Raw genomic sequence first — 15326 nt, forward strand, 5'->3', positions numbered from 1 at the left:
TTTTTTTTTCTTTTTCCTATTTTTTTTTATTAATTTTTATAATTATAACATTTTCTTTGACAGTACATATGCATAGGTAATTTTTTAAAAAAATAACATTATCCCTTGTACTCCCTTCTGTTCCAAATTTTTCCCCTCCACCCCCCTCCCCTAGATGGCAGGCATTCCCATACATATTAAATATCTTATAGTATATCCTAAGTACAATATATATGTGCAGAACTGAAATTTTTTGTTGTTGTTATTGCAGAGGAAGGATTGTATTAGGAAGGTAAAAATAATCTGGGAAGAAAAACAAAACAAAACAAAACAAAACAGTGCTCACAGTTTATACTCATTTCCCACATTCACTCATTCTATTAATTAATTCCTCTTTCCCCAGCCTCTATCACTCTTTTTCTCTTGTCCACAATGGTCATCACTAATGACTAACTTGGTACATATGAGAAATTTCTTCTCTGTTTCCTTGGTCAAGGTAGAGTTAGGTCATAAATGCATTTTCTCAGAGCATAGTTGGGGCACTGTATGTGGAAGCAAATCTCTTTCAGTTTTTCATAAGTCCATGGTGGAACCTTTGTAACAGTCCATTATTCTGCCTAAAAAAGGAAGAACTAAGTCTCAGGTTTGATAATGCAGGATAGTATATGGAGCTGAAACTTTTTAGAATAGCTTCTTATATTTCTGTAATGAAAGCGACAATAACAAAGTTTGGCTCTTTTCAATATCTGAAAGGGCATGTGGGTATCTTTGTTTAAAGCTATAGGAATGAAAGGTAACTTCAAGACATTGTTAAACCATGACAGGGTGTTTTCAGATCAATAGAAGTTGTTCCAATACGATACTGTCTACTTTAGAGTTTCTTAAAATAGAAAATTGCCACATAAAAGATCTGACAAAATAGAATAAATTCTCCTTTAAGATAGCTACTTCCCCCAGATTCAAAATCTATTTCAACTCCCACTTCATTTTCTTTTCCTTTTAGCCATCGCCTGGAATACTTCAAGTCTTTTAATTTGAATATGATTTTTGGAGAGGAGTGGAAACAACCTGAATCAGACCTTTGGATGTCACACAACTCTACTGTAAATAAGGACAATAAATAATTTTATTTTTGTTTTCTGCCTTTTTGAAAAATCAACAAATTACAAGCTGCAATCTTTTAAAGGAAACTGAAAATGTTTGAACAATGAACATTTGCAAAGATGATTTTTTAAAAGTGAATTTTTCAACAGATACTTGGCAAATAGAATAGTGCTCAAGATAATAAAATGTTTGTGAAAAATCTTTTCTCTACAAGTAAATCATTTCCCAAAAGTGAATATCCAAGAAGTCATCATATCATTGACCTAGCCAGCAACTTCCTTGCCACTTATCTAAGCATTTTTTTTTTTTTTAGCATATTTCCCTCATAAACTATGGATCAGTCCAATTCTCCATTCCTTGATTGCTTTCCACCAATATGAGCTTTTTTTTTTTTTTTTTTTTTGTCTTTTAATTCAATCAGATTCAACAGTCTTTTGTTATGTGTTGACTATACTAATGGCAACTTGATGACACAATAGATAGAGAACTGGGCTGACTCCAGAGTCAGGAATACCTGAGTTTCTATCTGGTAAAGACATGTTCTAGCTGTGTGACCTTGGTCAAATCTCTTAACTGTTTAATTCATTTTCCTTATCTATAAAATGGGCTGGAGAGAAGGAAATGGCAAACTACTCCAGTATTTTTGCCAAGAAAATCCCAAATGGAGTCACAGACACCCTGAAAATCTAGAACAATACCCAATGATGGCTATATATAAAACAAAGCATTGCTTGCTCTCAAGGATTATACATTGCTCTGGAGGGTTAGAATATGGTATATAAGTAAATACAAAGTAAATGCAGTGTAAAAATCTAGAGGGAATGCTTGTTGAGTAAATGAATGAGAAGAACGTGATAATGAGGGTCTGGGGAATTAGACTTTATGTCAAAGTTGTGCTTTGAGAAAAGCTGAGGATTCAATGAATTGGGGTGAGTCAGGAATTCATTTATATAGCCTCGAATATCTACCTACTCTTTGAGTTGGAGGGAATAAGATCATTGATTTAGATGAGCAAGCCCTTTTCTCAACATATCATGATATGCATTTTAGTAGGGATAATAAAAATATTTCAGTGAAACCAATTTAAACAAGAATTAGAAATGAAGGATTAGAATATGAAAGGATTTGTTTATTCAATATGGAATTATACAAAAAAGTCTTTAATAATGTCTCTATCAGCTTCAAAACATAAGGAAATGTGAAAAATCTATGATGTTGTCAGCAAAGGGAGGCTCACATATGCAAACGCCCTCTACTGATGGAGAGCTAGATTGTAAACCATCTATGTATGGGTTAGTAGATAAGTCTGTGGAGGGGTTGCCAGAAGCACTGGGAAGTTAAATGAATTGCTTAGGGTCACATGGCAGAAAATATCAGATAGATATTGAATCTAAGTTTTTTTGACTCTAGGCCCAAAAATAGAATGTAGAATTCTATCTATCTACTGTCATATTGCCAAAATATTGACTGAAAATTCATTGAAGAAAATCTGAACCATAAATCTCAGTATTTCCCTGAATTTTCACTCACATAAATTGTCCTTACCTAGCCTTTAAGCAATGAATGGGTGCTGCCTCAAACTGAGGTCTTGGGAAAAGACCTTAGCTTAAAAAAGGCCAAAATCTCCCACTGCATCAAAGGCTTTGCCACTGGATTCCAAATGACTCTGAAGGAGAGAGTGAAGCTGAAGAATGTCCAGTCCTACCTTGGAAGTCAAGACATCATCTTTCTGATATTTTTGCTAAGAACTAAGCAGGAACAACAATAATGCGTTAATCCTGCTCCTTTCTATACCATTTGTGCTACTGAAATATGGCTGTTAGCCTTTTGAACAAGTCAATCTGTATTCAGTGTTTAAATTATGAGCTTTAAGAGGTGACTACTTGAGAGACTTACATTGGGAAGAGTATTAAGATTTATTGGAAAGATACACTGAAATAAATGTCAATCAATAGTCCTTTATGCAATTGCATGGATCTAAAGCATGTTGTGAATAGGAGTCCAATCAATCTGTTCACCACTTTATTCATTACTGGGGATGTGGTGGCCCCCAATGGTTAAGAACCAAGAAAGTGGTCAAGAGTACAACATCTCATATACTGGGTGTTAGGAGGCTTTCTGCCAGGACAGGACAAATAGAAAAGAACTGGCCAGAAAAATTGCTAAAATATCACTGGAAACTCTGGTAGCTATTTCATGACCTATGATAGTCTTGGTTAAAAAAAAACAACCTCAAATAGAGGTGTGGGAACTAGGATAAATTTACAAAGTAAGGAATGTGATCATCTAAGAGATACTATTGGAAAATTCATTTTAAGTAGAAAAGCAAAACACAGGTAGTTAATGGAATTAGCCCTGTGATACAAGGCTATGCTCCTCAGTGGCTTATCAGTGATTATTTTCATCCAGTTAAACAATGTGTTTCCTTTACTTGTAATGAAATAAATGTCAACTTTTTACCGAAGGAGATATAACTTGCCTTAAGTGTATGCATACTACAAGGAGAGGAAATTAAATATCTCAGATAAGCTTAGAATCCCGAAATTATCCACTGTCTTGGTTTTTCACTTAATATACTAAGTATTTTGCAATATCCTAGGCTTTCATGATCCTTATTTTGCTACAAGTTTGAAGATATTTCTATTTATCAGAGAGTAAACAAAGGAATTAATTTTTAAAATGTATATAACTCTGGTTATAATTTGAAAAAAACCCAATTTTTTTTTAGTTTAGTACCTTGGTTGATAAAAAGAAGAAGAAAAAAGAAATAAGAAATAAAAGAAGAGCACCAATCATATAGATTAAAAAAAATTCCTCCAAATAAATAGTGTAATGATTAGCTTTCAAATGCAGTTAGGAATGTATTTGAAATGTTTGTAACTATGGGAAGGTACTTTTTTAAATCGGAAAAATAAAATTCTTTTTTTTTCTTTTTAATTGATGTGCATGTACTTCAATTTCAGCTGTTTAGAAATCAAATCCATTAGTGGATTTAGGTTATCTCTAAATCACACTACAGGAAGAAGGCAGGTGTGTCTAGCAGCTGTAACAAATTTCCATTTTGACTAAATAGCATCAGGAAAGAATGAGTTCCTTTGTTTTAAATATGCATAAGTGCATTTCATTTTAGGGTTTTGAATGGTTTACTACAGGTATGATGCAGATTCCCTCTTCTGGCTGCCTAAATAGATTACTCAGCACATGTAAATGAACAGGGATTCAAATGGTATTTATTCAATTGTGTTCTCATACATTTTCCTTTTTCTGCTAAAGAAAAAAAAAATCAAACAAAACAAAACAAAATAAAAAAACTTAAAACCTGAACAGAGGGTACATGATTCATCTAACTTAAATATACCTGACATGATAAAAATACAAGTGTTTAATATTTCACGATCCAACTTCCCACCCCTAAATAGTATCAAGGACATTTTCAAATTATTTGTGTGTGTGTGTGTGTGTGTGTGTGTGTGTGTGTGTGTGTGTGTGTGTGTGTGTGTGTTTCTTAGGAGGATGTGTGGGTAAAAAGAAAAAATATAATTTTTTTAAGAACAGAAAAATAGCTATCCATCTGATGCTTAAAGTCCATGAAAAAGGGAAATTCTTTGAATAGGATACTTTAACAAATTGTTAATAAAGACAAAGAAGGAGGCGTTGGAGAGTGTACTAATACATCTTCTTTCTCTATGTTTATATTTTTTCCTTTTTCTTTCTTTTTTTTTCCTCTTCTCAATTGAGAAGAGAAAGGAGGAAATATTAAGTGCAGAGATGTTGAAGTGGAATGGATTGACCTGGCTTGGAGAGTTGGAAGGAAATTTTAGAAATCTGAAATTTGTAGTTTTCCAGACTTATCCTAATAGTTTAACTCAGATATCCAAAGTCTATAAGAGTAATCAATCAACAAACATTTATTAAGCACCTACTATATTCTGAGCATTGTGCTGGGGATACAAGATGGTTCCCTCCTTCAGGAAGCAATGAGGGGAAGTTTTAGTAGTATTTGGGCTACTGCTGCTAATAATAATAGCTAGTATTTATATGATATTTTAAAGATTGCAAAGTGTTTCATAAGTATTATTTCATTTCATTTATCCTCACAAAAACCTTGGGAAATAGGTGCTTTGTTATTCCTATTTAGCAGATAAGGAAACTGAGGCAGACTGGTAAATGGATTTGCTCAGAGTCACATAAGTTAATAAATGTTTGAGTCAGGATTTCAACTCAGATTTTTCTGAGGTCCAGTATTCCTTTTTCTTATTTTATCTTAGTCCCTTGGATTTTGGTGTCCCAAAAGAGCACCTGGCTTAATCATCTGATTGATGATTGCTCAAATCCTACTTTAGGCCCTTGTTCCTTTTTGCCCTTCTTCCATTTTATAGGAATCAGTCTTTGGTTCCATTAGTAGAGGAATCACCCTAATGAATCTAGAACAATACTAAAACAGGCAATACAGGGGTATTTTTATATTTATCTCTTTGCTCCTACCCCCCATTCCTTTATTGAATAGCTGCCTTAATTTTCACCTGGCACTAAGTTGGCTCATGCTCCAGTCCAATTCAGATCTCATTAAACCCAAACTTTTCCAATCCAGCAAAAACTTATTCCCTCAATACTTTTTAAAGCAGAATATTATTAATGAGAAAATGTTCACAAGAACATTTTATTTTTATTTTACATTTTCTCTTTTGCAATAACATCCATTTTTATTTTAAATATTTTATGTATGCTTCTATTACACATGTTCCTCTAATTTTTTTTTCCTCTGAGTGTTTGTTCTCCATTTGAACTCTTCCTTGTTTTTTTTTTTTTTTTTTTTTTTAAATTTCAGCATGCTGGGGCTGAAGTTAGGAAGACCATATTTCAGATCTAGGCCTCAAACATTTAGCATTTGTGTGACCCTGAGTAAGTTTTTTAACCCCATTTGCCTCTGTTCCTCATCTGTAAAATGAGCTGGAGAAGGAAATGGCAAATTATTCTGGTATCTTTGCCAAGAAAACTCCAAATTGGGTCACAAAGAGATAGACACTACTGGGATGACTGAACAATAACAGCAAACCAATAAAGCTGTTGTTGTTTGACAGCATATGCAACATTCTTCACCCTAAATTTTCCAACCTGTTTATCAAGAAGGAGATATATTTGTTCTTCTGATTTGTGATTAGAAATTTTTATTTAATCTAAATTCAACTGCTTTTTTGTTATTCACCACAGAAATTACTTTTTATTTATTCTTTTAAAAATAGTTTTATTTTTTTCTGGTTATGCATGATATTAACTTTGTAATACACATTTCTTTATGAATCATGTTGGAAAAGAAAAATCAGAACAAAAGGAAAAAAAAAAACATGAGAAGAAAAAAAACAGAAAAAAAGTGAACATAGAATGTGTTTTATATTCAATTTATATTCAATCTTCATAGTTATCTTTCTGGATGCAGATGGTGTTTTCTGTCCAAAGTTTATTGGGATTGTCTTGGATCATTGAACCCCTGAGAAAAACCAAGTCTTTCATAGTTGATCATCATAGAATTTTGCTATTACTGTGTACAATGTATTCCTGGTTCTGCTTTCCTTGAGCATCAGTTTGTGTAAATCTTTTCAGTCTTTTCTAAAATCAGCTTGTTCATCATTTTAAATAAAACAATAATATTCTATTACTTTCCCATACCACAATTTACTCAGCTATTCCTTAATTGATGTACACCTACTCATTTTACAACTCTTTGCCACCACAAAAAGAGCTGCTACAAACATTTTTACTCATGTGGGTCCTTTTCCTTCCTTTATGATTTCCATAGGATATAGACTCAGTAGCACTGCTGAATCAAAGGGTATATGCAGTTTTATAGCCCTTGGGCATATTTATATGCCTTTGGACATAGCTTGAAATTGCTCTCTCCAATGATTGGATCATGTCATAACTCCACCAACAATGCATTAGTATCCCAGTCTTCCTACATCTCCAATATTTATAATTTTTTCTGTCATTTTAGCCAATCTGAGAGGTGTGAGGTGATACCTCAGAGTTGTTTTAATTTGCATTTCTATGATTAATAGTGATTTAGAGCATTTTTTTCACATGACTATAGATGACTTTAATTTCATCACCTGAAAAATTGTCTGTTCATAGCCTTCCCATTTATCAGTTGGATATTTGTTCTTGAAATAACAAGTTGATTAGTTTTTTTTTTCTTTAAAGTAGTTCCTCTTTTACTTAGAGGCTATAATATTTACTATTGAGTAGACATTTAGTATTGAGAAGTTTGAGTGGCATTAACAAATGATTGTGAGTTAAAAATATCAATATAACTTTTTAAAAAGATAAAATATGGTAGTTAAATTATAAGATAAAGGAGTCTAGAGTTGATAGAGTTGAAAAATCAGTGGAATAGTTTGTTTTTATTTTTTCAAAAAGTGAGCAACTTATTTATTTGTGGATGATGTCAGTTCCTTCTGATGACATACTCACTGGAGGAAGAGGTATTCCTAAGTATTTGGAATACTCAGCCACCATGAATTTATTAAAGATTTATTGTATGTTAGGCACTTTCCTAAGCACTGTACAGTGAAAAAGTAAAACAGTCCTTGTCCTCAAGGACTTTACATTCAAATGAGGAAGACAACATATAATGAAATAGATATATACAAGATAAAGTAGCTAGAAGGAGAGAAAGGCTCTAGCAGTTGGGAGACAAGGAAATGATTCCTGCAGGAGTTGACTAGAATTTAAGAGACTAGAGTTAGCATTCCAGTTTGACTCCCAACTAGTAGTGGGCAAGTCACAATCTAATTGACCCTCATTTGAACCAGATGATTTCTAAGGCCTTCTGTGAATGGATAGATTTGTGTTCTTGCTAAAAACAAAACAACCACACAACATTTTAGATGATAAAAGAGTTTAGATATTATCCAAAGAGTAACAGATTACCTTGGGAGGCAGTGGGCTGCCCATAGTTAGTTCCTCTTTGGGCAAATGCTGGATGACTACTTAGCCAGGATCCCTCTTTCAGACATGGTTTGGAATAAATGATCACAGAAAGCCCTCCCCACTATAAGATTCTGTGATTCTGTTATTTAGTTCACTTATTTATAGAATGAGCCATCCCAGCAGCTCACACTATTTATTGCAACATTTATAAATAGTTAAAACTAGCCCTTTGAGTAATAATTTGCTGATAAGACATTTGGGTTCAATTACTAATTGTCTAATTTGAATTCTACTTACAATGATGTGTAAACCAAATATTGATTTAACATAGTGACTCATAATTCCAGTGTTCTGTATATAAACATAAATACCATTTTTTATGGCAGCTGTCTGGAAATTTTCCCTCCATATTTATAAAAGTAAAAAGCATGAAGACTTTTCAGTAAATATTATTTGGTGATGTCTATAATTACATCAGATTTAAAGTCTCAGCTGATTGTATGTGACCTACATGAGTTAGCAAACACTGTGTATAAATCAGACATTGCAATCTCTCGCTACAAAGTTTCTGAACCTTGGTTTGGAAAATATAAAATGTGGCTCAAGGGTCTTAGCAAACTAATAGGAGAATATCTGAAAGGCAGAACATTTACGATCTGCCTAAAGCCACACAGAATGATGCAGATGAAAAAGATAATCCATTGTGTTTGTTTTTCTTTTTAGAATTAATAGTCTCCCAGCTGATTTTCTCCTGTGTTTTAGGAAGCACCTTCATTTATCAACTGAAATGCTGTATGATGTTGTATTGGAGCAAAGTTACAGCTCAAATAAATGATTACATCAACTATGAGTTTTGATCATATATATGAAATAACTTCAAGAAGCACACTGCTGTGCAAGGGAATTTAAATAAAAGAAAAAATTACATTATTAGAAAGAATAAACTATAAACTTTTGCTCATTTGTTATATCCCTAAGTCGTGCAGAAGACTCATTTCATTGTATGAGGGCTCTGTGTTTTAGAGTAGAGATTCTTAAACTGAAGTCTACATCCCTGCAAAGAATTTATGGATAAATTTCAGGGATTCTGTGACCTTGGATAGGAAAAAAAATATGTTCTTTTAATATAACAAGTTCCCTTTGAATTCTTATATATCTTATTTTATACATTTAAGAAAGATACTATTCTGAGAAGTGCATAGGGTCCACCACATTGCCAAAGGAATGTATGACACCCAAGAAAGTTGAGACAAAGGTATTTGTGTGTATATGTACATATATATATATATATGTATATATACACACACACACATATATATGTATATATACACACACACATATATATGTATATGTACATATATACATATATATATATATATATATATATATATATATATATATATATATATATATATATATATAGCCTTAGAGATAAGGATGTGTGTGTGTATCTGAGGTTAACTATAGGTCCACTCATTCATTATCCACTCACTCATTCGGATGCATAAAAAAATCAAGGCATAGATCTTGAAGTAGGGAGTGAAGATACAACTTCAGAACAAGCTTGAATTCAAGCCTGAATACAAAGAGATTAAACTAGTCCTGTTTCTGTTACTTTGCCCATGGTGCCTTATGTAAGCTATATAGTCCCAGAAGATGTGTTTCCCAAACTAGCAATTGTCAAGGGGCCAAAGGAAGCCAAACCTTATGCTCAGTGAGACTGGCCAACAGTCTAATGTCTAGACTTGTGGATATTGATGCATAAAAATGGAACCAAGGACACACATTTAAAATTTATTGTATTATTTCCTCATCACAGTACTCACTATGACATAGAGCTCAAGGAGGTAGGGAAAACTCAAATCCATTTAACTTGGTGAATCTATATATTTGAAAGTCAGAAAGTAGTTTAGTTTTGCTGGTACATAGAATATGATTTAAATTAAAATAGGAATATGAAATAAGACTAGAACTATAGGGTGTACTACATTATGGAGGATCTTGGATGTCAGGGAGAAGAATTTAAAGATGACTAGGTAGGCAATGGGTAGCTGGGAAGCAAAATAGAGCTACAAGTCTGGAATCAGGAGGACCTGAAATAAAATTCAGTCTCAGATACTAGCTCTGAAATTCTGAGCAAGTCACTTGATCCTGTTTGCCTTAATTTCCACACTTATAAAATGAACTGAAGAAGAAAATGGCATGCATTCTAGGATCTTTGCCACAAAAATCCATGTCTGAAGAGTCAGACATGGATGAAAATTACTAAATAACAAGATAGTCAAGAGGGAGTTACTAAAGTTTTTCATTTCTTTTTCCTTCCCTCCTTTCCTTCTTCTCTTCCTTTCTCATAATACTACTTTCCTCCCTCTCTTCTTCCTTCCTTCCTTCCTTCCTTCCTTCCTTCCTTCCTTCCTTCCTTCCTTCCTTCCTTCTTTTTCTTTCTTTCTTTCTTTCTTTCTTTCTTTCTTTCTTTCTTTCTTTCTTTCTTTCTTTCTTTCTTTCTTTCTTTCTTTCTTTCTTTCTTTCTTTCTTTCTTTCTTTCTTTCTTTCTTTCTTTCTACAGAATACATAACAGAGGGGGAGAGAATAAAAAGAAAGGTGGAAAAATTTGTCAGGAGACTTGTGCAATAGAATAAGAAGGTAATAATAAAGGTTTACACAAAGGTTATTGTATCAGTGATAAAACGAATGGTGTGAACATGAGAGATGTTATGGAGGCAGAATTGGGATGACTTGGTAAATAATTGGATATGAGAGGTAAGGTAAAGGAAAGAATTGGCATTAACTCCAGGGTTATGAACATAGGAGCCTGGATGAGTTTTGATGGCATAGATAGAAATAATGAAATCAGAAGGTCTGGGAGAAAAGTAAAATCAATTTTTAACTTGTTAAGTTTGATAGTGGATAGACAAGAAGAGATATCTCATATGCACTTGGAATACTGGTCTAAATTTAGAAGGGAGACCAGGATTAAAGATCAATCTGTGAGTAATTAGGATTAAGTATTATTTAAAGCCATAAGGCTTCAAGTGGATGGGCTTGCCAAAGGAAAAATAAAATCAAATGTTTTTGAATCACTTTTTAAAATATTTTGCTTTTAATAAGAAAGTCAATGAACTCTGGGGTCTATTTTGCATCCTCCAATAATTCGATGGATTTTAAGAAGCAGCTGAAAATAGCAGCATCTATGAGAATTTTAGTTCCAAAATATGCTGTTACTTAACATCTGGAGTTAACATTTGTCTTATGAAATGCAGTTTTTTAAACAAAGGAAATGTTCATTTGAAGAAATCACCCAGGAGGTTGCCTGAAGCCAAGTGGAAAAAAAATAGGCTTGGCAAAACAAGATATATGACACCTGAAATTTCATTTTTTCCCAAGCCTAAGATTGCTAGATAGAATGTCTATTGACTTATTGCTGTTCACTGTAATGATTGATGATACCTTTACTCTGGTTTACTAGAAAGATCGGCAATCCTGATGTTCATATTTCTATGATTTGAACTTGATGGATGGATGAAATTCAGTGTTATGACTTTAGCTTTCATTTTGTTCTTACAAATGGAATATATGACAGGTAGACAGGTAGGTGGGCCAGCTTTTCTCATGTCATGTCCAAAATGATTTAGCTTACGACACAAAGTAACCCATAAAGGTCAATTTGGTTCTTTTCCGATTCTATTTCCTTTTCTATCTATTTATAAATGTTGGTGGTGACCATAATCATTTATTGATTAGGGAGGTTTTCTAAATGCTCTCTCTTGCAGATGATATTCAACTAATTTTTTTGAGTGCTAGAAGACTCTAGAATCGATTTAGATAGATCCAAAGGTTTGGAAAAAAATTCTACAAGTAGTTATTGGTTCTATTCTCCTATCAGAGTGTACTCCCTGACTTTATCATAGTCTTCAGAATCTCATCTGCCTGTAAAATCATCTCAGCTCTGAAATTCTCACCTCCTTATTATTCCTTGTCCCTGGGGCCTCTCTTTCCCTCTGGCTAGAGTGAAGGGTAGACACTCGAAAATACCTTCTGGATCCTCCATTTAAGAAGGACTCCCAGGATAGCTATCTCATCATTTCTCTTTCAAGTACACTTCTTACCTCTTTAGTATTCCTTGTCCCTGGGGCCTCTCCTTTCCTGGCTAGAGTGAAGGGTAGACACTGAAAATTACCTTCTGGATTCTCCATTTAAGGACTCCCAAGATAGCTATCTCATCATTTCTCTTTCAAGTACACTTCTTTATACATCGTCATGGCCCTCTGCTGTGTCTCTTTTCCCATCTGCTCTCCCTTGCCCTCTGCCTCTTACGAAGTAGTCCTGTATATCTGAATCTTCAATATTTGTAATTATGATTGTGAAAAAATTATGAAAATTGGTTGCAACCCACTGGAAACATATAATATAAATTTGAATAATGTGACCACCTCATAGGATGCATTATTTGCATTGAGACTTTGGTATGCATTAGACCGAAGTTTCATATGGACAGTGACTGAGGCATAGAAATTAGAAGGAAAGCATCAGGGTGATTTCTATTTGAAGGTCACAGATATAGAACTGAAAGGGACTATAGAAGAAATCTATTCCAACTTTCTCATTTTATAGTTGAGAAAACTGAAGTCTAGGGAGGTTAAATCATTTGTAGTAAGAATAGGCAGTTACAGAGATATAATTTGTATCCATCTCTCCATTCTCTTTCTTTTATGCCATGATATGGGAAATTGTATGGTACAGGTCTTCATGCTAGCTGTCTAGTCCCAATATATTACTGTCCTGACAGCCTATCTTTATAACACTATTATTCTCCCAGCAATATTATATGGCCACAAACCATGAAACACCGTGACTTCGGAAGAACTAAAATTTTAGGTGATCCAAAGAGCAATGGAAAGATGCATGGTTGATCTCAATAGCCCGCAATTTAAAGTTAACAATGATTTATATGTGAGAAATGTCATAAAAAAATCAACAAAGAAATTTGTGACTAGAAAAAGGGAGGTGGGCTAATCAGGCAGTGAGGATAACAGTCTAAATTATGTAATCACATTTCTGACATATTAAAAAGCAAAACGAAATAAAAATGAAAACAACGGAAGACCTATCATTTTGGAGCAGTCCTCTAGGGAGTATTTTCAGAAAGACAAACAAAAATTTCACATTATGAGAAGGGATTGGAGGAGTATGCTAGTACAAGAGGTCCATTGGATGGTGGATTTATTTAAGTACAAAAGAAGTAGTCTATTTCAAGAGATTTGTATTATTTGCTCATTTCCTAACAACAAAGCTGATATTTATATTCTACTTCAAACTTTATAAAGTATTTTCTTTAAACATGCATTGTCTTACTGAGTCTCAATATATCCTTGTGAGATTGGTACTATAGGTATTATCATCCCCATTTTTCCAATAAGGAAACTGGGACTTTGAATGATTGATGTTCAAATAACTAGGAAATGATGAATGATGTTCAAATAATTAGGAAATATCAGAAGCTGAAATGGAGCCCAAGCTATCCTGACTCCATGTTAAATACTCAATCTATTACACTTATCCCATTGTACTTTAAAGTAGGATACAAATATCAGCTATTATTGTTAGGAAATAGGCAAATAATATAATTGTTCACTGAAATCTGTGATATCTGTGGATAACTCTATACATCAGAAATTTCTAGAATATAGGATTTGGTATGTTCCTTGGTACAAATTTGAATCTAGTAACTAGAACTCTTTGATCAATATCAAGGGAGCTCTATTTTCAAAGCAAATATTTTTCTGATAATGACATTCTCTTTGTTCTGAAAACTTGAAAGCTAACATCATTTTCCAAGCTTAATCAATGATCTGTCTTATTAAAAATAATTCCTTTGCTATGAGAAAAACAACTTGTTTGCTTTCAAAATTTATTTTAAAATTTGTTTTTCCCTCCCAATGCAGGCAACCTGTATTATGTTTGCTGTTTTTAGGTTTCAGAAATGAATTTTGCATAATGAAATAGCTTTTATTTGTCAAATAATTTTCCTCTTATTGCATACCTTGCCCTCTATTCCAAAATCTAAGCATTCATCATGTGTACTTTTCTTCAAAATAACTTCTATGGGTCCTGGATTCTGAGTATAGACTCAGTGCTGGCGCAGACTGAGTAAACCTGAGAAATGAAAGGAGAGTTTGCAGGAACTAATTGAGACACAATAAATTCACTTCTAATTTAATTCAATTGATTATTAAAAATGTATATTGAATCAGTGAACCAAACAATAAAAATTTGTGGAGAACTCTTTTGGGCCCAAGACTATGCTCCATTGTTGTTTGTCTTTTGTTCTCAAAGATGGCCAAGACATTAGGGTCATGATGCTGGGACATGGAAGTGAATTGGATTTAAGTGAGGGAATGCTGTGCAACATAACCAGCCTCAGTTTTTCTTCCAGAAATCAATGGTTTAAAAGTTATTAATTAATCTGCTGGGGTTATAGTACATATTTTGGCCACCAAGTGGTGTTACTTACCCTCAGGCCACCAACTCCATGACCATGTTAGATTACAGGGCACTAAATTTTCATGTACCATTTTTCTTTATGGCTAAAATTCCCAACTGCTTACCAGTTGGTGCTGTAGACAGACAACCCAGTTGTAGTTCTGTGTAGATCTCTGATACTAGAGATATGAACTGAAATACACTCAAAATTGCCCCATGTATTCTGTCCTTGTGAGAGTTGCCAACTACAAATAGTATCATAAAAATTAGACTATAAAGAGTTTGGGGCAATTCCTCTTCCCCAACTCTTCTTCCTAGTGAGTAGAAAAGAAGGAAAATTTGAGAAGTTCTAAAACGTACAGGAATTTCATTGATAACTGTTTTGAGGAAAGAAGCAGGGGAGGAGGGGCAGGAAATGACTGAGTTTACAGCATGGCACAGCATGGTTCACACCCAGTCTGAATTGTTTTGTCTTTATGTTATTCTGCATGCCTTCCACCTGAAGTGCTCCTGGTCTCTTCAGAGTTCCCCACAGTTCTCCTGGAGGGCTCTGAATTCTTTCTTTCTTTCTTTCTTTCTTTCTTTCTTTCTTTCTTTCTTTCTTTCTTTCTTTCTTTCTTTCTTTCTTTCTTTCTTTCTTTCTTTCTTTCTTTCTTTCTTTCTTTCTTTCTTTCTTTCTTTCTTTCTTTCTTTCTTTCTTTCTTTCTTTCTTTCTTTCTTTCTTTCTTTCTTTCTTTCTTTCTTTCTTTCTTTCTTTCTTTCTTCTCTTTCTTTCTTTCTTTCTTTCTTTCTTTCTTTCTTCTTTTTTTTTTTTTTTTCTGTCTTGCTCAGCTGCA

The 15326-nt window shown here is 33.5% G+C and overlaps 1 protein-coding gene across 1 annotated transcript in view; it reads left to right on the forward strand.

The window, feature by feature from the left end:
* LOC141546390 (UPF0462 protein C4orf33-like) overlaps window positions 1-1282 on the forward strand; it is a gene marked incomplete in the record, with an annotated part of 15651 nt that extends 14369 nt beyond the window's left edge. The window contains 1 exon segment of the mRNA XM_074274171.1: window positions 983-1282. Within this exon segment, the coding sequence (XP_074130272.1) occupies window positions 983-1103 (121 nt within the window).
* Between the last annotated feature and the right edge of the window lie 14044 nt (window positions 1283-15326).

This window comes from Sminthopsis crassicaudata, chromosome 6 (genome assembly GCF_048593235.1).
Source record: "Sminthopsis crassicaudata isolate SCR6 chromosome 6, ASM4859323v1, whole genome shotgun sequence".
Lineage (NCBI taxonomy): Eukaryota > Metazoa > Chordata > Mammalia > Dasyuromorphia > Dasyuridae > Sminthopsis > Sminthopsis crassicaudata.